The 24,685-nt window shown below is 39.9% G+C and overlaps 1 gene segment (V, D, J or C); it reads right to left on the reverse strand.

Moving 5' to 3' along the window:
• Nucleotides 1–1,502: 1,502 nt before the first annotated feature.
• On the reverse strand, nt 1,503–19,347 carry LOC122543745 (Ig heavy chain C region-like). The segment is given in 8 exon segments: nt 1,503–2,226; nt 2,764–3,084; nt 5,870–6,187; nt 6,279–6,581; nt 7,407–7,727; nt 18,522–18,587; nt 18,854–19,129; nt 19,256–19,347. Coding segments are annotated over 8 exon segments (2,031 nt in total).
• Nucleotides 19,348–24,685: the final 5,338 nt, after the last annotated feature.

Consider the following 24,685-nt stretch of genomic DNA (forward strand, 5'->3'; position numbering starts at 1 on the left):
GTCTGTGATGCTGCGTGAGTGGATTTGGACACCACCGTATTTGAATATTTGGTATGACTGTTAAGTGAAGATGAGGATAACCAATTATGAATTTGGATGACAGAATGTCATTGGGTGGACATGATGGTAGCAATAACAATTTGGATATGTAAGAGGCCAGAATTCCATGGATGCTAAAGAACTGGTGAAAATAAAGTCGGAGCGAGTCACATCAATAATGGCACAAGACGATGTAGACAAATTTGGATTAGTGAGGAATAGTAAGTAAGGGAAGAATTAATGGGCATTATTGAGTAGCGTTCAATCAGCTTGTTGATGATGAATGATTGGGAACTGCTGCAAATCGTTATGCTATGTTTATAGGTTTTTAGTCATTTTAAGATGATGGACAGTGGAAGATACATAGCAGACTGAGAGCTGAACGGTGGCACAGTGGTTAGCACTGCTGCCTCACAGCGCCAGAGACCCGGCTTCAATTCCTGCCTCAGGCGACTGACTGTGTGGAGTTTGCACATTCTCCCCGTGTCTCCCCGTCTCTGGGTGCCCCGGTTTCCTTCCACAGTCCAAAAATGTGCAGGTTAGGTGAATTGGCCTTGCTAAATTGCTCATAGTATTAGGTGAAGGGGTAAATGTAGGGGAATGGGAATGGGACTGGGTGGGTTGCGCTTCGGCGGGCGGTGTGGACTTGTTGGGCCAAAGGGCCTGTTTCCACATTGTAAATAGTCTAATCTAATACAAAAAAGTAATGTCAAGAGGCACAGAAGGACTGGTTGAGCTTGTTGAAAGCAGATGTACCAGAAGACATGACAAGCATCTGTTGGAGTGAGTGAGACGTTTGGGCATTGACTTACAGTTTAAGGAGGATGTCGACTCAGAAAACAAGTCAAATATCGCCAGAGGAAATGACCAATAGATAAATGGGACGAATAAGAGACGGACTGGGGTGGCACACAGAATATAGGACAATACATTGTGTGATTGGTGTTCACACATTAGATAGGTATGGAATATACACAGTTAACAAATAGGGAACTGTGTGTGAGAGAGTTATGTAGGACTAGTGTCGAAGTGGAATAAATCAGGGATAGTATGTAGTTTATACGTAGATGAGAGTCCAAGTACTGATCTTTGTGGAAACCAAAACTGAGGACTAGGATTAGACGTCACTTCAGGAGAATACTTGACAAAATTTATCAAACGAAGGTAAGAGCAATTTGGATGACAGATTGTCATGCTAACTATGTTGGCATCACGTCGGTTTTAGTAATTCTATTACAATGTGGATGCCCCACAAGCCAGGCCGAACAGAGGAGTGCTGCAAAGAAACATTTAGGATGAGTGTGATCTAATTAGAAGCAACCCCAGTGGATCTAAAATTCTGCACATGTCAGCAGGCTGCTGGCTGCCATATCAGAAGAGGATATCACATGCATTTCAATCAAAGGCTGCATCATCCTTGTTAAAACGCTATGCATAGAAACCAAGAATAAGTAAGTCAAAAAGTTTTCATTCTGCGTTTATTGTAATTATCAGAGCCACATACAGACGCAAGCATAATTTCTATTCCTTCTAATAACGATGTGAAATGCTTCAAGCAATCTTCAGAACAATTACACTGACAAGACAAAGTTGTCCTTGCATTTCAGATTCTAAACACAATTATCCTTAATTGACAGATAAAATTTGAAATAATGACTAATCTCTTATGTCCAAAAGTTTTTAGTATCAAGAATGTGACTGCACCATACAGTGAATTGAAAATGCATTGGATTGGTTCCTTCAACAGTTATTGACATCGTGACATTTAGCTGTTTATGGGAAGCAAATGGTATACCACGGCAGTCTAAATGCAGGATTTAATAGTGTCACTTAGTATGACTGAAACATTAACAAATGTCGGTTTACCGTGAGATTTATTTGTACTTCTGATTAAATCCCGGCTGAGGGATGGGTGGCCCACTAAGCAGGAGTAAGTGGTGTCACTGTTCCATTCCGCTGCTGTGAGTCTCAATCCGCTGGTGATGAAACTGGAACCATTCCTCTTCTCGCTTTCTGATTGGGTCCGGTAGCTGGAATCCAGAAGGGTGTCATTAGCCATCCAACCAATGTAAATCTCATCTGGGTAAAAGCCGGTGGCTAAACACACCAGAGTAGCCGAATTCTCAGTATCAATCTCCTCCGTCGACGGATGCAGGAGATAAACCTTAGGAGGATGGAATTCACTGACTGTAAAGAGAACAATATTCATTTAACTGAGCTCATCTTATAACTACATCGCAAGTTCTTTGTTAGTAATGCAAGTGGTTTATAAAATATTTCCTGTCTGCAAGACTGTGCAAATATCTCTGAATGCTAGAACATTTCCTGTCCCTTAAAAAAAAAACTTGGAGACAGTCACAGATTTTGAAATGTCTGCCACTCTCGGAGTGCAAATGATTGATCTACCTATCGGTCTTTACATTCATCATTATACTTTTGCAGAACATTAGGATTCCAGACTACCAGCCAACTGACCAGTTAATGTAGAAATTTAATGATTCGATAATTTATTTAATTATTCAATCACTCAATATCCAGTCTTTTCTCGTTAGTAACAAAAATAGGTCTTTTGGAAGGAGACCATGCTGGACTGGAAATGTTCACCCTCTTTGTCTTTCCACTGATTGTCCCAGTCCTGCTCAGTTACTCCAGCACCTTTTTTTCACTTCTGACTTCTGACTTTCGTCGGTATTTTGCTCAAATTGCAGTACGATCTCCACTTACCAATTGTCTTCTTGATAGTGGCTTTCACTGGTGTTGGTAATTCACTGTCTTCTACCAAGCAAACATATTCGGCACCACTGTCCCACTCTGATGCCATTATTTTAAGTTTGCTCACAATGGTGGATTTACTTCCAATCCGCTCGGGATTCTGCGTCTCGACTCCTTCCACTCTCTCAGTCCCGTTCACTTGCCAGAAAACGTTGATATTTTCTAAGTCACTATAAACTATTTTGCATGTAATGGTCGCTGTCATTTCTTTCCAAATCTCTTCAAATGAAGGCTTCAGTAGATTGACAGAAATGTCTGGAAATCTGCATTCATCTGAAAAGATTAAGGAATTCACTATTTTCAGTCTGCATTGTTGAAATCAGTTCCAAAATATGACATGAGTTGGGGAATGTTTTATTTACGGCAATCTGTTAACTGCCTACTTAGTTTGTTTCAGCTTAGATAATTAGATGTTTGGTTCGCTTGAACTTGACGTTTCTATTCGCTCTGACTGCAAGGAATGTACCTTCATTAATATTTGTATTCTATTTGTAACCTGATTGCTTCCGTTCTGGTGCTGCACATTTACCTATTGCAATTTCTGATGCTGGAAGCTAGTTTATACTGCATGTCTTGCATTTGACAGATTATAATATCAGATTAGGAAAAGGTCTTATAAATGTCCCATATTCCAGTGCTCTATTTATTTTTACTGTGTATGGAGATGTTGTCCTAGTGTCAACCGACACCTTGATTTTTTGTTGTGTTGTTTGACGCGACGTTTGATGTCCTATTTATTCAGGAAAATCTATTACCGACAAAAATGTGATACTTGCTACACAATGCACGCCTTGTAAAGAACAGTCTCTGAAGATTGTGACACACGAACTATTCTTTGAAGAGTGTGAAGTTAAGAAATCTGGAATATTCTACGTACAAAACTTTGACAGCTCAACGTTGATACTGGGAACAGCTAAAACCAATAGTTGTCAGTATTGTGATAACTTTAAAGGGACATAAAAGACATCGGAAAACATGCTTTTAGGTTTCTTAACGCAAGATGGTCGCTCTTAATACAAATATAGTTAATTCCTTTATGGATGACGGAAAATATAAATGTAAAGAAGATCCTTAGATGTTTTTCTTGTCTTGTTAACTTAAAACTTACAATTTTAATTCTATTAGCCTAACTGGTTAACTCTGAAAATTCCAAAATCTCTTGAGAGGACAAATGTTCCATGTCTCTTCTGCAATCTCAATCGCAGTGTTTTAGGTTGTATGCATACAGTAAAACGTATGCATTTTTGGAATGATGCCAGTGCCGCAGTAATGTTGAATAGGTGGGGAGAAAATTGCTGAAACTATTTCCATATTGATTAGTATTTCTGTTTTGCATTCGAAACTCGAAGACTGAATATTTGCTTGTCTGCTGGCAGTCCTGAGTTAATCACGTCCATTTCCTCAGTATGTAATCAGGGAGACAATTAACGTGAATTTGTGGATTGGCAACATGAACATAGGCTATATTATCATGTTTTCATTAAATAAGTGGGCAGTATTGCATGTTCCAAGATCAGTTCCATCTGAAGTGTCCGAGTGATAGTTTCTTCTTTAAAACTTTCTATCCTTTCAGTCGTAAAACTAAGTGTTAGGAGGAGAATGGGATTGTGAGAAAACTGATTGCAATAAAATTAATCATGTCCTCTTGCTAAAAGAGAAATCGAAGGTTTAAAAATGACTTTTTAAAGCAAACAATGTCAGTATGTTTCGTGTTAGTGTGATAGGTTTAAGCCTCAGCGTTCTAAACTTAAAACAACTCCCACATGTATCACGTTTCATGTGACATTCTTGCATCATCGTGGAAAGAAATGCGAGATTTAACCGTGATACACAAACGTGGGTGGTTTATAAACTTCATTGAGGAATTTTATCTTAACTGCTCAGTATTAACAATCCACAGGAAAATTGAAATGTACGTATGCAGCCTATTCTACAGCAAATTCATATGACTTCCACTCAGTCATGCCCTTCGCAGGAGCATAATTACTTTCAGTTCCATCAAACCACCTCGGATGGAAAATGAAACAAAGGGACTGTATGTAACTCACGTGCATCTATTCTAATATAGTTTGCTAAGAATCATCTGCGGAGCTAAGTCAACGCTTGGACTTTCAGCAGTTTGCTATTTCTGTGCATGGATGCTCACCAAACGGAATTCCTCATGCGAAACATTTTTGACTGAGTCCATCAACAATATTTGCTCGGTTGCTTCTTTGCTGTTTCCCGTTGTTGATGAGATTTGTTTGCACCCTTCAGTCACGTCAGCTAGTGTTCCATCCAAATTTACACAGTAATTGTCGGCAGATGAATGACCAGAGAGATATTTCAGCCCATTAATCTACTCCCTTAATCACAAACCCATGTACCATAGATCAGTGTTCAAAGTTTTGGGCGTTACTATTCACTGCTTTAAGGCCACTAATGGTTGGCACAGTTATCTGTCTATTCTGGCGATGTCTAATGAGAACGGTACTGAAGAATAGAGTCCTTGAAATATACAAGATAATTCACATACTTGAGCTCCACACTTGGGCAACTGATCAGGTTGTATTTATTCGTACCTCTCAGTTGAAGTCAGCAATCACTCATGCTGGACCGAAAGCAGGATTATGAAACATTAGTTAGCAGCATTCTTCCATTTGTCATCATTAACTGTTGTCTGAAGGTATCATACCTTCAAGAGTTAATTGTGCAATGAAGAATTAAAAAAAAATCCTAACTTTTCTCATCAACCTATTTAGAAAAGTTATTACACAACTCTGGAACCGATGACACTCGAACTCAAACCTGCCAGGGCGTTACCAATGCTGTAGGAAATGGATCCTTGTATCTGTTATATCAACGGTTCTCACACTGGTTGAAGTGGAGCACTTGGATATCATTTATTCTACGGTCTACCAACTGCCTGCCTGGTCTGTGTTAAACTTTTTTTTTCAAGGAGTTGTCGTGCATTTTAAAGTTTTCTGAATCTTTGAACATTCGATCACAGTTTCATCTAGTGTCGACATTTGACACAAAGCATTATTTGTGAGAATAATTACTGAGGAACAGTTCTTACCATTATGGTTTCTGATAACCCTTTTCACAATGGATTGGGAAGGTGGATGCGAGACAGTGCAGGTGTATTTTGCTCCACTGTTCCATTCTACTGCAGATAAAATGAGGAGGCTCCTTGCACTGAAAGTCAGATCCTGTTCCAGAGCAGTGGGAAAATTGGTGATGTTTGCGCTCACAGAAGCCCCGTCTTTCTCCCAAGAAATACTTATACTATCAGGATAGAATCCTCTTATCAAACATGTTAGAGTGGCAGAGCTGGTGTTTTGAATCTCTTCTGGTGACGGGGGAAATACGTGGAGATTTGACTTAATTGGTACGACTGTAATAGAATTATAGAGAATATTAATTTTTCGTTTATGGCCATTCGTTAATAAAACGACATATAAAAACATTTCCTTTTCGTAACCAACCTCTTTGTTTTCCTGTTCGTTTTGATACTGGGGTCGATGACTGATTCTGTTTTGCGGAGCATATGTATTCCGTCCCACTCTGCCACTCTTCCACGCTGCTGGTCAAGCGGCTGATGGTCAGATATTGGTTTCCTTCCATTTTAGCTGCTTCGATTTTAACACCATAATTCCTTACCTTCCCATCCACCATCCAAGAGATGACTACCCCAGCAGAAAGTGTAGAGAGCACTTCACAAACCAGAGTGGCAGTTTTATTGATCCAGATTTCTTCAACCAATGGATTCCTTAGCAGCACAGCAATCTCTGTTAGTGATGAATCAGAAATTCAGATTCTGGATCATGTTCCAATAATGTAACTGCGAAAGTTACAAGAGATTCGAAAATATACCTATTTCTCTCACTGATATGTATTGAACTTGAAACACGACTGTTTTCTCCATGGTTATTGACTTGCATCACATATGAAGTGAGTGATAATTAGGGAGAGAGCGAGGTAAAGACAGACAGACTGAGAAAGTGAGATGTACGCAGAAAGATTGTCATTGAGAGAATGAGAGTGACATACCGAAGAAAATAACCAGAGAGAGGGTGAGTGTCAGACAGTATCAAAAAGACTAGAGAAGGAGGCATGGAGAGCGACCGATGCAAGCAGAAAGACAAGCACATGGAGTAACAATGAATGATGCACAACAATGATTAATATCTACAGTGACGGGAAGGTAAAGGAAGAATTATTTTCGATATGGACAATGGAAAACACAGAAAACGAAGAACAAGAGAAATCGGTGGAAACATACAGACGGATGGATAAACAGAGACAGAGCAAGACTGACAGTAACAAAGAGATTGATAAAAAGGAAGATTGACATTGAGAGACAGAAAATTTACCACACTGCGATGCTCAATGAATTTAAGTGCAGACGACAATTGAGATCATTATCGCTGACAAGTCACTAAAATTCTGTCCAAGAAATCCCTGCACTATAAATTGTTATTGATATCACTCACTGCCACTAGTTCAAGAATGCTTCACTCTCATATACAGACTACCAGTATAATATTCCATCTGATTATGAATATGACTATCTTTTATGATTGTGAGCTTGTGAGTACATTTAATTTTCTTACCGGATGTTGATCTAACTTCTTTTCTCTGATTACTGTTAGTTGCAGAATGAAAAACATGACAGCTGTACATAGAGCCGCTGTTCCATTCCTGCTGGGATACTTTAAGTAAACTTGTAGAGCTGAAGTCATCGGTCGATGTTTTCATTGGGGATGTAGTTGTAAAACCAGAACTGATGACATTTTTGTTCTTCTGCCAACTGACCACAATGTTTTTAGGATAGTATCTGCTGATTATACAAATCAAATGTACAAATCCGTTTGCTCTCTTTTCTTCAGTTGCAGAATAAAATAGACTGATGACTGGTGCAGTAGGCTGTAGTCCTAAAATTACAAAAAAAATGAGACTTACTCTCTTTTGTACTTTCGATTGGACTGTTTCTGTAATGTCCCGTTCAATCGATAACTCTCAGATATTACATAAAACATATGATTTTATCATGTTGTTGTGTCATTATGTCATGTTGCTGAAAGATATGGTTCACAGCGTTTGCCTCATCTTTAACTGTGAGCTGAGCTCCAAACTGCAGAGAGTCACATAACATGGATATAGACCGTGTGGTCTAAGTCATCCATGCCAAACGGATTTCTTAAACTTGACCAGTTCAATATGCCGATGTTTGGCCTATAACTCTTCAAACCTTTCAATTTATTGTACCCTTCCAAACGCCTTTTAAATTTTATAACTGTCTATACAATTTCTTCGGCAGTAGATTCCAGAAACCAACCACATTCTGTGCAAAAAAACAAAGGTGTGGCTTCGGTCCCTTTTAAACCTTTTCAATGTCACCTTAAACCTATTCCCTCTAGGTTTGAACTCCATTATCCTAGGGGAAAAGGCCTTCGCCATTTACCTTATCTGTGTTTTTCATGATTTTATAAACAGCTGTAAGGTCACACCTTTATCTCCACTATTTGGACACTCCCTGTTTGCATATCTATAAATTCACTGTTTTCTGTTACTCAGCTCATCTGCTATTTAAACAATAACTCATGAATTTGTGCAAACTGGAAAATGCATTCCTGGCCAACCTCCTACTTTCCGAATTTGGCGTTTCAAAACCTCTGCTCCCAGTGTCTTAATCGCATACGAAGTATTCATTCTGTATCACCTCTGTCCTTTGTGACCTAACTTTTGCCGTGTCAAACCATGCCTCACTTTCAAAATTGCTTTTCAGTCCTCAATTTCTCAATGGATTCACTCAACTTTATCTCTAAAATTTCCTCCAGCTCAAGTCATCTGAGAAATATGTATTCATCTAATACTAGCCTCTGGAGAATTCCGAATTATAACTGGCCCAAAATCGACAACTTTGCTTCTTGCCCCTAAACCTGAGGTTCAGTAATACTCCCTCATAAACCTCTTCTCCTTTCTTTAATTTATTTGTGCACTTATTAAAGAATGTCTTTTTGTTGAAGACTTTATCCATCTTCAAGATATTGATGATATTTGGCGATAATCGGTTTTACATTTCCAGTTTATGGAGAAATTTGATCGCATAGAGTTATCTGGAAATAGTTTTGGGCAGGCATTTCTGAAAAAGAACGTGTAACTTGAGTTATGATAAATCAACAGAAACGTATGTGCACATCGAATAACGAAATCTTGAGTTTTTGTTCACGTAGCTGAGAGGGAGCAAAATGTCTCTTGTTGAAGTAAACATCTCTACTACGCCAACTATTGGTTAAATTGGCAAAACACATAGGTTAATTCCCCATCCTCGAACCGTCTCACTGTTGATAGATGATCACTGAGGATTGGAAATGCACATTTCACGACCGGTACACAGCGGAAATATTCTAATGCTTTTCACATAGATCGTTTTCAAAATGGTTCTCGTTTAGCTTCTCTAAAATGAACACAGAGTGGTACTGTGAGCGACGCTGCCCTTGGAATGAAGTTCCTTGTCTGAAACATGCAACTCCAACATAATGTAGATCACTTAATACCACCCTTCATGCAGATGGAAATTTTAAAAAATGCATTGGTTTCCCAATACACAAATGAGTTTCTTCCCATTCTGTTTTTGATTTGCTCTCATAAATTTAAAACATTCTTGTTAAGGAACCAGACCACATTTTCTTGTTCCCTCAACGAAACGAAAATCTGGGCCGAACGGTTAACAGTCTGGGATTCAATTTTCAGACTGTACTGTGCACCAGACGTCTTATAGGAGCCATCAGCAAGATCATGGTGCTTGTTCCTGCAAAGCAACCCCTGTCTCACAAGTGCCTTAGCTGAGCGGCTACAATTTCCCCCCAAGTATATCCTCAACTACTCCATCATTTTCTACACTGGTATCCAATCTTCAACTTCAACTAGTTCAATTAGTCCGAACTGTATTTCCCAGAACCAAGGTAGCACCATTTCTTATTCACCAATCAATCCAGTACCTCTAAGACAGGCGATATTTTATAGCTAATTTCCTCATCCGTGTGTTCAAATCAAGCCAGCCATACTGGTACTTCGACAATGCCGTGAGATGAACACCGTCCTGGTTTCTGTACTGATCCAATCTGTTTTTTTGTTAATCCCCAAACTCCATCGCTGCAGCAGCAGTCACGTCATACATCACATGAGAAAATATCAAATGTGATATTCTATCAATCATACAACACAATGGCAGCCTATCAAACCACTTCTTGAACGTCGGTTAACATGTTGATCGATACTTTCACAGCTGAACACTGTTCATGATCTCCCGCAAAGACAACTTCAACAGGTTCTGCATTATTTTCGTACCAAAGTCTCATATCAACATTTTATAGTACCTTCCATGGTGATGGCTGCCTTCATCAGTCTGTCTAACACCGTACACCTGCATAGCAATTTAATCCAGCCGCAAATCTCATGCAAATGTTTATGTCCTCTCCTTCCTGCAGTGTGAAAACAATGATTTTCTGACATTTTGCTGCAAGTATCGCAGCTGCAACAGTTCGAATTGAAATTAATTCCGGTTGCGTTGATACTCAGTATATGACAAGGCTAAGAGTTTACAAAACTACTCTTGGCCTTCACCACTAAACTTCCTGCAGGGTGACAAGAATTGGTTGGATACAGGTGACATCGGAATGACAGGAAACTAGGTTGTAGTTAATTCACAATGAGATTTGCACGAGAGAAAGATGTTTCACAGAGACATATCGGACTGGAAACATAAATTATGTTTCTTTCTCCACATTTGTTGCTGGAACTGTTGGGTTTCCTAGAATTTGCTGTTCTTATTTTATGGAAGTGTGACCTCATTTCGGGGATGCAGCATGTGAAATGAATTTGAGTAAAGTTTAGAATTGCTCAAGTTGAGTAGTTATTTATGGGAGTGATGTTCAAGTCACCTATCAATAACTAAACGTTCAGGGGAGACAAAAGGAAAAGAAAAGAGAGTTTGCAGAACATCGCACCAAACATTATGGGAGATTTTATCTATATAGTAACTGGAAAAGACAGATATGCAATGTTATGCCTTAATATGGAGCTGGCACAATGTTTTTGAGACAGTTTCTTCGAACTGCATATTCTGGACTTACAGTGAGCCTGAATGATGGAATGGGATAGGATTAACACATGACCACGTACTGTAGACTGGCCGCCCCCAACCACCCCAGCCACTCACACATGCACATACCCCTTTACATAAGTAACAATGACGGTGTATCTTGCATTCAATTTCAGGGAGACAGAGCCGACTGTGAAACAGCTGTTAAAACAAAACGATGAAAAATATTATCACAGAATGGAAGAGAATAGGCTGATGTGCATTGACAGTCAAAAAATTGAACATCAGATCTTTGGGACACATTTAAGTTTGCATAAATTTGATCCATCCCAAAAAGTAAGAAAATTCCAAGGTGAGTGCAGTGATTGGAATGTTGCCAGAAAAGTGATGCTATTGAATGTGAGTTTCCTGTTTAGGATTATTAACCTTGCACAACCAGGGAGACCCAGATGACAGATATAAATACGAATGTTCAGGATTCTGCTCACTCTAGCAGCTGGCTGTAAGCTAGCTGAGTCAGTGTCATATTGTATGAACGTGTAAATAAGGGTTGACTTCGTGATGAGATATCAGCCTTCATGGACCAATTTCAGGATGAACCCGCCATTTATGCGTAACTAGAGAGGTTAAAGACAATTTAATGAATCAAAATTGACATGATTATGCAAAGACAGATGGCAAGTCAGAAAAATACGCAAACTATCTAAATTTGCTCAAGTGAATGATCAGAAAATTAACAAGAAGCAATATATTAGAGTTTGATAGGAAATAATCAGATAAAGATTTCCTCTAGGTATTTTGAAAAGCAAAGAGATTAACAAAGCGAGCACTATCCACATAGAAAATGAGACATAAATAGAAATTATTATTTTAAAATAAGGGAGAAGGAAAACGAACAGAACAGTTATTTCACTGGTTTTCAAGAAGCAGAATGCAAATAAAAATCTGAGAGACAGCTATAAATCAGCAAATCAGCGGAGAACAGAAGCAGGGAAGTGACATGCACAAGAGAAATTGTCCTGAGTAAATAGACGCAGCTGCGACTGACACCTGCCAGTATCCTCATGGCATCATCCCAGTGTCTGAACAGAAAATGCTCGTGAAATAACTGACTTTTTGACTTTACTGTTACATGATATTCTTGATTCTGAAAGACCTTTAGATTGCAAGATTGATCATTTTTCAACTTTATTGGAAAATGGAGTAGACAGCGAGTAAGAAATGACAGACAAGTCAGTTCAAAAGCTATCATACCAAAATGTTGCAAACTATTGTTGACCAAAATGATGCATTATACTCCAGATGCATTGGATAATTTCAAGCAAATCAGTGTGAATATAATACACATGATTTTGAGAAAGGGAAATCAGATTTGAAAAGTCTCCTGGGTGATCAGGTTAACCTTACAATTGATGGTTGCTGTGTATGTTGATTTTCAGAAGACATTCAATAAAATACTTCATCTAAGTTGATGAAGACCGAAGAGGTATAATAGTAAAACAGACAGAAGAGTAACTGGTTGCAGGAAGTCCGAACAGGTGTGAATGAGTCATTTTAAGATTGGAAATGGAGTGCAACTATTTTGCCACTTGCGTCTTAGAGGAAGACGTCTACGGTCCACTTGCCAAAGTTACTGAACTCACAAAAATAGAAGGATCATTAAGTCATCAGCGGGCACAAAGATATGACAAAAATATTATAACGGATATGGGGAATACAATGGAAACTTCAGCACATTGTGGGAAATTGATAAAGAAAACCCATTTGACCTGAGGAATAGAGAAAAAAAATCGAAATTGTGTCAGATTTCAGAATGCTCAGGTGCAGCGGCATCATGGCATCATAATGGATGAATCGTTTGAGATTAGTATATCTGGACTGCACGTAATTACGGGAAAAATGATGTCATTTATCACAAGAGAAAATGAACACAAATATTTGGCTGTTATTTTTCAGATAGACGAAGGTCATGCGAGATTTACATCCCTCTTCGCTGAATTGAAACCTGAATGTTGCATGCATGTTGGATGTTCCATAATCGGATCTATTAAAAATATGTTTATGAAACATCAGAGGCGACGCTTAGACCATTTCTCAGTAATATGAGAAACATCAAAGGTATCATAGAGTTAATGAGTAGCAGGAGGTTGTAATTGATTTTGTTTTTAAATTACATGCCAAAATAGAGAACGTGCTTGGTCTAATTTGCAAATAACTAAAATACGTATTGCTAAATAATTCTGAAGTACGTTGGCAAATTTGTGCCAGAGTACCTTTGCGTCGTAAATTTGTTGGACTGGAAATAAATTGTACCCTACTTATGACGCCCTCATCCCATGGGAAAGTTTTACTTCAAAACCAGCGAAACAGATATATTTCAGACACAGAATGTTTATAATATCAGCAGCATACTCTGGCATTGGTGAAAAGGAAAGGAATTGCCACTAAAGAATGCCAAATTCAAAGAAAAAGTGATGTATTACAGTAAAAAAAGCTAAGACGACTGGTAAAAATGATAGAGCTCTTTAAATACTGACAGAAATAGTAATGAAATAACAATTTGGAAACAGTGAAAGTAATTAGCTGCAAGATCATTGATGTAGGTATTAAATTCACATTTCTGGGCAATTTCGAAAATTAAATATATATATAATTTCACTTTGAATGCAACTGACATAGACAGTAACACCCTGGTGGTATGCACTGTTTTCTGTGAGAGAAAGCAAGTATAAAATTATCCATGAAAACCGCTGTTGGCCATTTCAGGGAAATACGGTTAGACCATAAGACCATAAGACATAGGAGTGGAAGTAAGGCCATTCGGCCCATCAAGTCCACTCCGCCATTCAATCATGGCTGATGCGCATTTCAGCTCCACTTACCAGCGTTCTCCCCGTAGCCCTTAATTCCTCGAGACAACAAGAATCTATCAATCTCGGCCTTGAAGACATTTAGCGTCCCGGCTTCCACTGCACTCCGTGGCAATGAATTCCACAGGCCCACCACTCTCTGGCTGAAGAAATGCCTCCGCATTTCTGTTCTGAAATGACCCCCTCTAATTCTAAGCCTGTGTCCACGGGTCCTAGTCTCCTCGTTTAACTGAAACAATTTCCTAGCATCCACCTTTTCCAAGCCATGTATTATTTTGTACGTCTCTATTAAGTCTCCCCTTAATCTTCTAAACTCCAACGAATACAATCACAGTATCCTCAGCCGTTCCTCATATGTTAGACCTGTCATTCCAGGGATCATCCGTGTGAATCTCCGCTGGACACGTTCCAGTGCCAGTATGTCCTTCCTGAGGTGTGGGGACCAAAACTGGACACAGTACTCCAAATGGGGCCTAACCAGAGCTTTATAAAGTCTTAGTAGTACATCTCTGCTTTTATATTCCAACCCTCTTGAGATAAGAGACAACATTGCATTCGCTTTCTTAATCACGGACTCAACCTGCATGTTTACCTTTAGAGAATCCTGGACTAGCACTCCCAGATCCCTTTGTGCTTTGGCTTTATTAATTTTCTCACCATTTAGAAAGTAGTCTATGCTTTTATTCTTTTTGCCAAAGTGCAAGACCTCGCACTTGCTCACGTTAAATTCCATCAGCCATTTCCTGGACCACTCTCCCAACCTGTCAAGATCCTTCTGCAGCCTCCCCACTTCCTCAGTACTACCTGCCTGTCCACCTAACTTCGTATCATCGGCAAACTTCGCTAGAATGCCCCCGGTTCCCTCATCCAAATCGTTAATATATAATGCGAACAGCTGTGGCCCCAGCACCGAACCCTGCGGGACACCGCTTGTCACCGGCTGCCATTCTGAAAAAGAACCTTTTATCCCAACTCTCTGCCTTCTGTTAGACAGCCAATCCTCAATCCATCCCAGCAGCTCACCTCGAACACCATGGGCCCTCACCTTGCTCAGCAGCCTCCCGTGTGGCACCTTATCAAAGGCCTTTTGAAAGTCTAGATAGACCACATCCACTGGGTTTCCCTGGTCTAACCTACTTGTTACCTCTTCAAAAAATTCCAACAGGTTTGTCAGGCATGACCTCCCTTTACTAAATCCATGTTGACTTGTTCTAATCAGACTCTGCTCTTCCAAGAATTTAGAAACCTCATCCTTAATGATGGATTCTAGAATTTTACCAACAACCGAGGTTAAGCTGATTGGCCTATAATTTTTCATCTTTTGCCTTGATCCTTTCTTGAACAAGGGGGTTACAACAGCCATCTTCCAATCATCCGGGACCTTTCCTGACTCCAGTGACTCTTGAAAGATCTCAACCAATGCCTCTGCTATTTCCTCAGCCACCTCTCTCAGAACTCTAGGGTGTATCCCATCGGGGCCAGGAGATTTATCAATTTTAAGACTTTTTAACTTTTCTAGCACTATCTCTTTCGTAATGGCAACCATACTCAACTCAGCCCCGTGACACCCTTTAATTTTTGGGATATTACTCATGTCTTCCACTGTGAAGACTGACGCAAAGTACTTGTTAAGTTCTCCTGCTATTTCCTTATCTCCCATCACTAGGCTTCCTGCATCAGTTTGAAGTGGCCCAATGTCTACTTTTGCCTGTCGTTTGTTTCTTATGTACTGAAAGAAACTTTTACTATTATTTCTAATATTACTGGCTAGCCTACCTTCATATTTGATCCTCTCCTTTCTTATTACACTCTTTGTTATCCTCTGTTTGCTTTTGTATCCCTCCCAATCTTCTGATTTCCCACTGTTCTTAGCCACTTTATAGGATCTCTCTTTTTCTTTAATACATTTCCTGACTTCCTTTGTCAGCCAAGGTTGTCTAATCCCTCCCCGGTTAATCTTTCTTTTCTTGGGAATGAACCTCTGTACAGTGTCCTCAATTTTACCTACAAACTCCTGCCATTTTTGCTCTACTGTCTTCCCGGTTAGCCTCTGCTTCCAGTCTATTTTAGTCAGTTCCTCTCTCATGCCCTCATAATTACCTTTATTCAACTGTAACACCATTACATCCGATTTTGCGTTCTCCCTTTCATACTCCAGATTGAACTCTATCATATTATGGTCGCTACTTCCTAAGGGTTCCCTTACTTTAAGATCTTTTATAGAGTCTGGTTCATTGCAAAGCAGTAGGTCCAGAATAGCCTGCTCTCTTGTGGGCTCCATGACAAGCTGTTCCAAAAAGCCATCCTGTAAGCATTCCATGAATTCCCTTTCTTTAGATCCACTAACAACATTATTTACCCAGTCCACCTGCATATTGAAGTCTCCCATGATCAATGTAACCTTGCCTTTCTGACATGCTTGATTTTCATCAGTTCACCACTCCATCAAATGATTAATCAACTATTAACTGAATGACATAACGGTACGTATATACAAAAGTGGAATCAGTTTTGGCATTAATACATTTCGAGGGGAAGTAACTGTTTTGGCAGACAATTTCATGAGTGGTCAAGTTGCGTGAAGCACAGAAATGGAGAAAAACGATTGTTTCACTGCATTCTTTCCTGTATCCTAGAAATGTTCCCAACAAAAATTATTGTTCTCTCTTTGTGATGACATCTTGCATATCCGTTTTTTTTCAGTACAATCTTCTTTTCACCGTTTTCCTTCAGACCTCTCTGGCAACACTGGGGACCAGACTAATTCCTGGGACAGCAGTATTACTTGTTAAGAGTGACTGACTCGGTTAGGAGCATATTCACTGGAGTTGAAAGGAATGAGGAAACGCTCACAGAAGTGTTTAAGTTCTAACAAGATAAAGAGAATTCTTTTTTTTATCGAACAAATGATGAGCCGATGGGATTTTCTGCGAGAGAAATTAGTTTGGGCCAAGACATTATTTGTTTTCGACAGGATTCAGATGTACCTCTTCGGGCTAAATGAATAACATAGCATAGGGAGAAAGAGGGTACTGAACTGAATGATCTGCCAGAATCATATTGAATGACAGCAGGCTCGAATGGCCAAATAGTTTTCTGTCACTCACATTTTTAATATTTCCATGTATGAGATGGAGGTTTTTTTTTGAGTTAATATCAGTTGTCACTCTGTTGAGCTGATTTGTTGTCCTGTAAAAATCACTGTATACTTTCCCTTACGGGAAAATGACAAACGGTTATTTGCTTAGGTGGCTCCATTCAGATTTGAAGTTGGAACACGTTTTAACATTTTTTTTCCTGTATATTATAGCCTTTGCAGCCAGCATCAGAGGCTTGTTGCTCTGGCCGAGAAGAATGTTTCCCAAGTAGAACAAGTGATCACTGTGATGGTAAAAATGGTCCTGTTAATAAATGTAAGCGGGGTTGTAAAATTCATATGGCTGTCAGTTTTTCACTGTAGGGAAACGTGATATTGCATAAATATTAAGTTTTCATGTTCACTAAAGCTTGCAGGTAAATAACTAAGCTACCTTTCATAAACACGGTCAGTTAAAATTAATTAATAATTTCAGGAAATTTGTCATCACACTAACAACATTCTGCTGGAAGTTCTTAATATTCAGTTGCAGAGGGCATTACCCTCTGAAGTGTGAAATTATTCAGCGCACCCTAAAGATGCAGTAACGGCAGTTTCTTCGTTTTCATATTATTCTGTGAATGTTTAAATTGGAAAAGTTGATGTCAGTTTGAGTGGAGTGAATGGTTCGTGCTGTGGGACTGTTACCAAGGCAAAGCCCTACTTCTGTTTTGGCATTCACTGTCAATTGTTAACCACTTACGTGGATTTCGCCTCAGATCACCTCCACTAATAACTGATGTTTACAAGCATGCAAAAGGAAGGTAACTGCATCGCAAAAACAATGCCACTGTGCACACCTCAACTCATTGATGCTACTCATTTTGATGTGTTGATTAAATTCTGGCGTTACGTGAGATCAAGACAAAACGTTTTGAACAGACAGGTTGCCTGGTTCGAATAAAAGAAAGGAAGCAAACAACACTAAGTGTAACGAGTGAGCCAATGAGCAAACTATTGCATTCTAAGCAACAAATATTCAACAAATGGGCATAACATGCACTTTAAATTTAAACTGACAGTTTACACTGAAACTACAGTTGCGTTAAAATGATCGAATATTCGACACAACCTTGCATACAACAAGCTTCGAACTACAGATGTACTTGCGACAATGTTAATGCAATCGATATTATTTTACATAATAAGATTGTCTTTTGAAACACTTTAAAATTAGACGCAATAAAAAAAGTTTGCAGAAAATCTCCCTCAATGCCGAATTCTATTACTTGTTTGATTTAGAAGTTCTATGCATCTGTGGCGCACTGGCAAGCCTTAATTCAGGGTAACTGAGTAGGCTGTTTCGTTTGTAACGACTTAATTCCATTATCTCCTCACATATGCATCTTACGTTCTCTATGCTAAGTTGGCTATCTGTTCAAATTGTTATATGCTTTTTTCCAGTTTAAGTTATATACTTAAACATATATTTATCCTTGAGAAAAATCTGAACTGAGGTTAATCTACGACACATACATCACAGCACAAATATCTGAGTCTATGGGAAAATGCTCTGTTTCGCAAGTTATGCAATTGAGCCTGTTTAACCTGAATAATAATCCTTTACAAGACATCAGCAAAATCATAGCGAGATTAAGTAAGGGAGGAAACTTACCAGGGTTCACAGTCAGAACGGTGCCACTCCCTTTTTGGTAGTAGAACAGACAGCTATGTCCAGTTAGTCACAGTGACATATCCCATTGCAAAAATAATTGGTCGCACATAACTGTAAGTCGAACAGCAGCTCTGATCATCTTAATGTCTCTTCTCTGGATTTGGCCGCTAAATATTGCTATCAGTCATTTGAAATCGTCTTCTGCTATTCTAGGCGACATTTGCTGGCCTCAAAGTGAATGTTGAGTGTTGAAAAGATAAGTCAAGCCCAATTTATTTCTCAGGAGATTTGATGGCGTTTTTGCATTAGTAGAACGTCAGGTTCATTACTGTGATCGTCACATGCTCCACATCTATACGTGCCACTGTCCTCAACTCTCAGATCACTAATTTTCAGAGAAAAGGACGATAATCCCTCGTTTACTGATTCAACATATCGTTCACCAGTTGATATGCTCTCCTCGTTTGTTGAGCCCAATTTTGTCCAATACCAGTCTGTGCTGTACAATCCGTAGTTAACATCTCTTAGGACGCAGTTGATGGTTAAAGATTCGCCCGAAGTTTTTGTTGCTGATCTCGGTTTTTGATCAATCCTTGAAGTTAATACATCTGGATGGGGAAAAGTATATTTAATGCATGAAATTCGTCGATAAATAGGAAAGTTTTTAGACAAGGACATTTCAGTAACGTAAATGTGATTTTAGTTAAATAATCGTTATGAGAAACAGCACTGACTTGGTAACCTGGTTAAAAGGACTGAAAGCAAGAAAATATTCATATTTTCTGCGTCAGCAGATAGAACGCTTTTACAGAGCCGAAGCCAGATTTCAATACCATCTATCCTGTGAAACGTGTGTGTCAGAGCATCGACCTTATAAACCTTACGTGATTGTCTTTATTTGCATGGTGTGGAAGAAGAAACCAATTACGTTGATTATAGCTCACGGGTTGTGACGGGCTGAGTTTGGTGCCCACTAAGCATCTGGATTAGTGGTGCTGGAAGAGCACAGCAGTTCAGGCAGCATTCGAGGAGCAGTAAAATCGACGTTTCTGGCTAAATCCCTTCATCAGGAATAAAGGCAGAGAGCCTGAAGGGTGGAAAGATAAGCTAGAGGAGGGTGGGGGTGGGGAGAAAGTAGCATAGAGTACAATAGGTGAGTGGGGGAGGGGATGAAGGTGATAGGTCAAGGAGAAGGGTTGAGTGGATAGATGGAAAAGAAGATAGGCAGGTAGGACAACTCATGGGGACAGTGCTGAGCTGGAAGTTTGGAACTAGGGTGAGGTGGGGAAGGGGAAATGAGGAAACTGTTGAAGTCCACATTGATGCCCTGGGGTTGAAGTGTTCCGAGGCGGAAGATGAGGCGTTCTGGTGGTGAGGGAGCGGCGGTGAAGGAGGCCCAGGACCTCCATGTCCTCGGCAGAGTGGGAGGGGGAGTTGAAATGTTGGGCCACAGGGTGGTGTGGTTGATTGGTGCGGGTGTGCCGGAGATGTTCCCTAAAGCGCTCTGCAAGGAGGCGTCCAGTCTCCCCAATGTAGAGGAGACCGCATTGGGAGCAACGGATACAATAAATGGCACTGGTGGATGTGCAGGCAAAGCTTTGATGGATGTGGAAGGCTCCTTTAGTGCCTTGGATGGAGGTGAGGGATGAGGTGTGGGCGCAGGTTTTGGAATTCCTGCGATGGCAGGGGAAGGTGCCAGGATGGGAGGGTGGGTTGTAGGGGGGCGTGGACCTGACCAGGTAGTCACCGAGGGAACGGTCTTTGCGGAAGGTAGAAAGGGGTAGGGAGGGAAATATATCCCTGGTGGTGGGGTCTTTTTGGAGGTGGCGGAAATGTCGGCGGATGATTTGATTTATGCAAAGGTTGGTAGGGTGGAAGGTGAGCACCAGGGGCGTTCTGTCCTTGTTACGGTTGGAGGGGTGGGGTCTGAGGGCAGAGGTGCGGGATGTGGACGAGATGCGTTGGAGGGCATCTTTAACCACGTGGGAAGGGAAATTGCGGTCTCTAAAGAAGGAGGCCATCTGGTGTGTTCTGTGGTGGAACTGGTCCTCCTGGGAGCAGATACGGCGGAGGCGGAGGAATTGGGAATACAGGATGGCATTTTTGCAAGAGGTAGGGTGGGAAGAGGTGTAATCCAGGTAGCTGTGGGAGTCGGTGGGTTTGTAAAAAATGTCAGTGTCAAGTCGGTCGTCATTAATGGAGATGGAGAGGTCCAGGAAGGGGAGGAAGGTGTTAGAGATGGTCCTGGTAAATGTAAGGTCAGGGTGGAATGTGTTGGTGAAGTTGATGAATTGATCATCCTCCTCGCGGGAGCACGAGGTGCGGCCAATGGAGTCATCAATGTGGCAGAGGAAGAGGTGGGGAGTGGTGCCAGTGTATGTGAACATATTAGTAAAGTAATGAAGTAAACAATTCATTGTAGATTGAGTAAATTTCCACGCATCAGGCTAGATGACATGTGCTAAATTTCCTTCTTTATTAACTTGATAATTTTTGAATTTCTTATACGGGAACACCTGCAATGATAAGACAGCGAACTCATGCTCAAAGGCCACAGTTGAATAATTCCGATTGAAATCACACACACAGTGCTCTCTGACAATGGAGTGGCCACCCAGCCGTGTCTATGAATGCCAAACTGGTCTGAGACGTGACAATAGAAACATGTTTGGTGTCTCCCTTCCCTTCATAATCTGGTCTGAAATATATATTGAAATTAAGAATGTCTTTGAACATTTAAATAGTACTGAAAATAAATGCTGATCTTTAAGAATTCAAAATTCAGAAGTGAAGAGTAAAGATTCAAAAAGAACAGAACACTGTAAAGGCAAAAACAGGAGACGATAGTCAGCAGGTTTACAAATGGATAGAAACATCACGCAGGATTTGCTTCTGTGGAAACCTCTGTTGACCTCTGTTTCAGCGATTTGGATGTCAACCTCAAGTGAGTGCTCCTGAAATTTGAATAATGTATTCAAGTACACATTTTGATTAACAATTTAGGAAAAAACAATCAAAGAGAAAACGATAAAATGGAGCAATAATCTTTAAGTCACGATTACTTGTGGGAATTTTGCCGTCTTTAAATAAAAGAGCAATGGTATTCCTTTGAATTAGCAGACGTTTGATGCTTTGAAATGGAAGGATTTTTTGAGAATACCTTTAAAGCATGATAGAACTCTAAAATAAACACATGAAATTCCAGTTAATTTTTAAAAATTATGAAATCAGCACAAATTAGGACAAATGATTAATCAAAGATAATATACCATATTTCGACAGTTCAGAATTCGAATCCACCCAAGAGTTTGAAGATTATGATTTCAAAGCCGATATCACAGATTCTGTATAATGAGGACTGGCATGTGGATGTACCGGTATGGGGAATGCATGAAATTTGCTATTTTCATTGCTCAAAGACCAAAGAATGGCATGGTGGCCCAGTGGTTAGCACTGTTGCCTCACAATGTCAGGGTCCTGCGTTTGATTCCCATCTCACGCGAATGTCTCTGTGGAGTTTGCACATTTGCCCCGTGTCTGCGTGAGTTTCCTTCACATTCCCAAAATGTGCAGGCCAGGTGAATTGGCCAAGTTAAATTGCCCATAATGTTAGGTACATTATTCAGCGGGAGGTTGGGTGGGTTATTCTTCAGAGGGTTGGTGTGGACTTGATGGACCAAAGGACCTGTTTCCACACTGTGATCTCATCTAAACTAAAAGAAAATCTGTATTTCCAATACACACGTATGAAATTCTGGACAGGGGGTCCTTTTATACGTAGAGGAAAAATACCTTAGTGAAGTTGCTGAGTATAGAAACACATGCCATGCATACACTTTGGCAGATGGGCAGAAGACATATTAGCGTAGACAGGGTAGTGTCCCTATGGAATTATTTTCCAGTCTTGTAATTTTCATGTGATATTTCCTCAGATGGACTCCCACTAAAACTAATGTTAATAGTACTGTTCTACTAGTATGCTGCTGAGGGTGCTGTTGAACATTTCAAGTGTATTACATTTGCTCTTTCTTCAGCTCAGAATATCCAGTATTATTGCATGTGGCGATCATGCAGAGAACATCATAAACTTATACAGCATAGAAATAGATCCTTCAGTCCACTCGTGCATGTATCCTAAACAGAACTGCACCAATTTTCCAGTTTGTTTCTCATATTCCTCCGAAATTTTACTATTCATGCACCTGCCCAACTCTGTTTTAAATGTTAGATTTCCACCTACCTCTACGACTTCATTATGGACGAGAAAATCCCCCCCTTGAAATACGTTAAGAAGCTAGTCAAGACCTTAACATCTGGATGTTTTGAAGGCAAGTACTAAGCGTTGCATTCTGGAAGTAATGTGATTGTGAAAACCACCAGTTTTGTACTATAGCAAAATACAACAGGGAAAAGATGAAATTGATTAACTTAATTCTAAGGAAGACTTAATGGCATAATAGATGATGATGAACGGTAACAGTTCCAATACAGTATTATTTCATAAACTCACCCCTGGCAAAATGAAAATTCAGAAAAATCGTTTCTTTGAAAGAAGCATCCGGAGAAAATAATGAGGAAAGGTGTACTTCAGCTTGCATCCAGCTTCAAGATCTGGCAAATGCTTGCACTGAAAACCTTAAACTAAATATCTTGGTTTACGGGGATACAGCCCCAACCATTTGGGCTACTTCGATTGTTCATGTTTTTTTTTAAAAGAATTACCTAAGACCTCATAAGCTGTTTACTTTCTTGGCTTTCAATAGGTAGAACCACCCCTCGGTCTTAAAACCTCTCTTCAAAATAAAAGAGGAAAATACACGTATAAAGCCATAACATCGTCACAAATTCCTCTGGCATTACATTCCATCCATGCACCACCCTGCCTTTGTGAAGTTTATTCCTCGGGTCCCTTTCAATTCTTTCTCCTCTCATTTTCAAACCTCTAGTTTTGGAACTCCCTTACCCTCGGAAAAGATCTTGGCTATTCACGTTATCTGCGCCCCTCATGATTTTATGTACCCTTAAAAGGTGACCCTACAGCCTCTCACAAACTTTCAGCCCAAATAAAAACCCTCGAACACGACCGTCTGCCTTGCAACAAAGAGCCAATTTTGTATCCGGGGGTGCCAGTACAGAATGTTATTATAACTGGAGGTGTGTGATCCAATGAATTACTGAAAGAAAGAACATGGTGGCAGAGGAATAGCAGCACAGCATGTGGGCTCCTCAGCCCTGAAGCAGGTTGCTTTTCTACTCCATTCTTCTTTATATTTCTCTTTTTCTGTTTTTAATCTTTTTCAATGAGCATACATAGTATAGATGATAAGAACTTAATTATGTCTTCATTTAAACGATTCATCTGTGAGCTTTTTCAAAGTGGCCGGTTTCTTCTGGTCTTTCCCTGCATGTTGCACTTGGCCTGCAGCGTGGTCTCTGATGGAGCGCCATGTTGTGAAGGTGCTGGTGTTTGACGGAGGTGGACAAAGTGAAAAATCGTTTTACACCAGATTATAGTCCAACATGTTTATTTGGAAGTATTAGGTTTTGAAGCACTGCTTCTTCGTCAGGTAGATGTGGAGCAGGATCATAACACACAGAATTTATAGCAAAGGATTAAAGTATCATGCAACTGAAACGACATATTGATCATCCAGATTGCTGTTAAGTCTTTCATCCTTTAGCATGGGTTGCAGATTTTCATTCATTAATATGTAAATATCAGAACTTCTTTTAAGTCACATTCTCGAGATTACTTAAGATTTTACAAAAAAAATGTGACATCTCAACTCAGACACTGCATTAAAGTTATGAGGTTAGAGTCGGTCTGTATCACACGCACATATTCACACAGTCACACACACTGTCTCTCTCATGCACTCACACACATATGTAAGTCTAAGGGGTGAATTTGCATTTGCAGAATTGTATTTGCAGACACAATTTATTTTGCTCAAAAAGCATACATTTTGCAGGCAGTTAATGCAGGCAGTCACTCCATTTTATAAATTCCTACTTTGGAAATAGAACCACTCAGACACAAGATTGGGATAAAGAGAATGTGTGATGCTTAGCTTTCATGGAACGGATTGTCCCGGTTTGAATTCTCGACGGCGGTCTGACTCAATCATAATCTTCAGCAAATGCTTCCGGCTTTGATATTTCAA

Source organism: Chiloscyllium plagiosum, unplaced genomic scaffold (genome assembly GCF_037043375.1).
Source record: "Chiloscyllium plagiosum isolate Xiang-an unplaced genomic scaffold, Cpla_swu_hap1 HiC_scaffold_27, whole genome shotgun sequence".
NCBI classification, from domain to species: Eukaryota; Metazoa; Chordata; class Chondrichthyes; order Orectolobiformes; family Hemiscylliidae; genus Chiloscyllium; species Chiloscyllium plagiosum.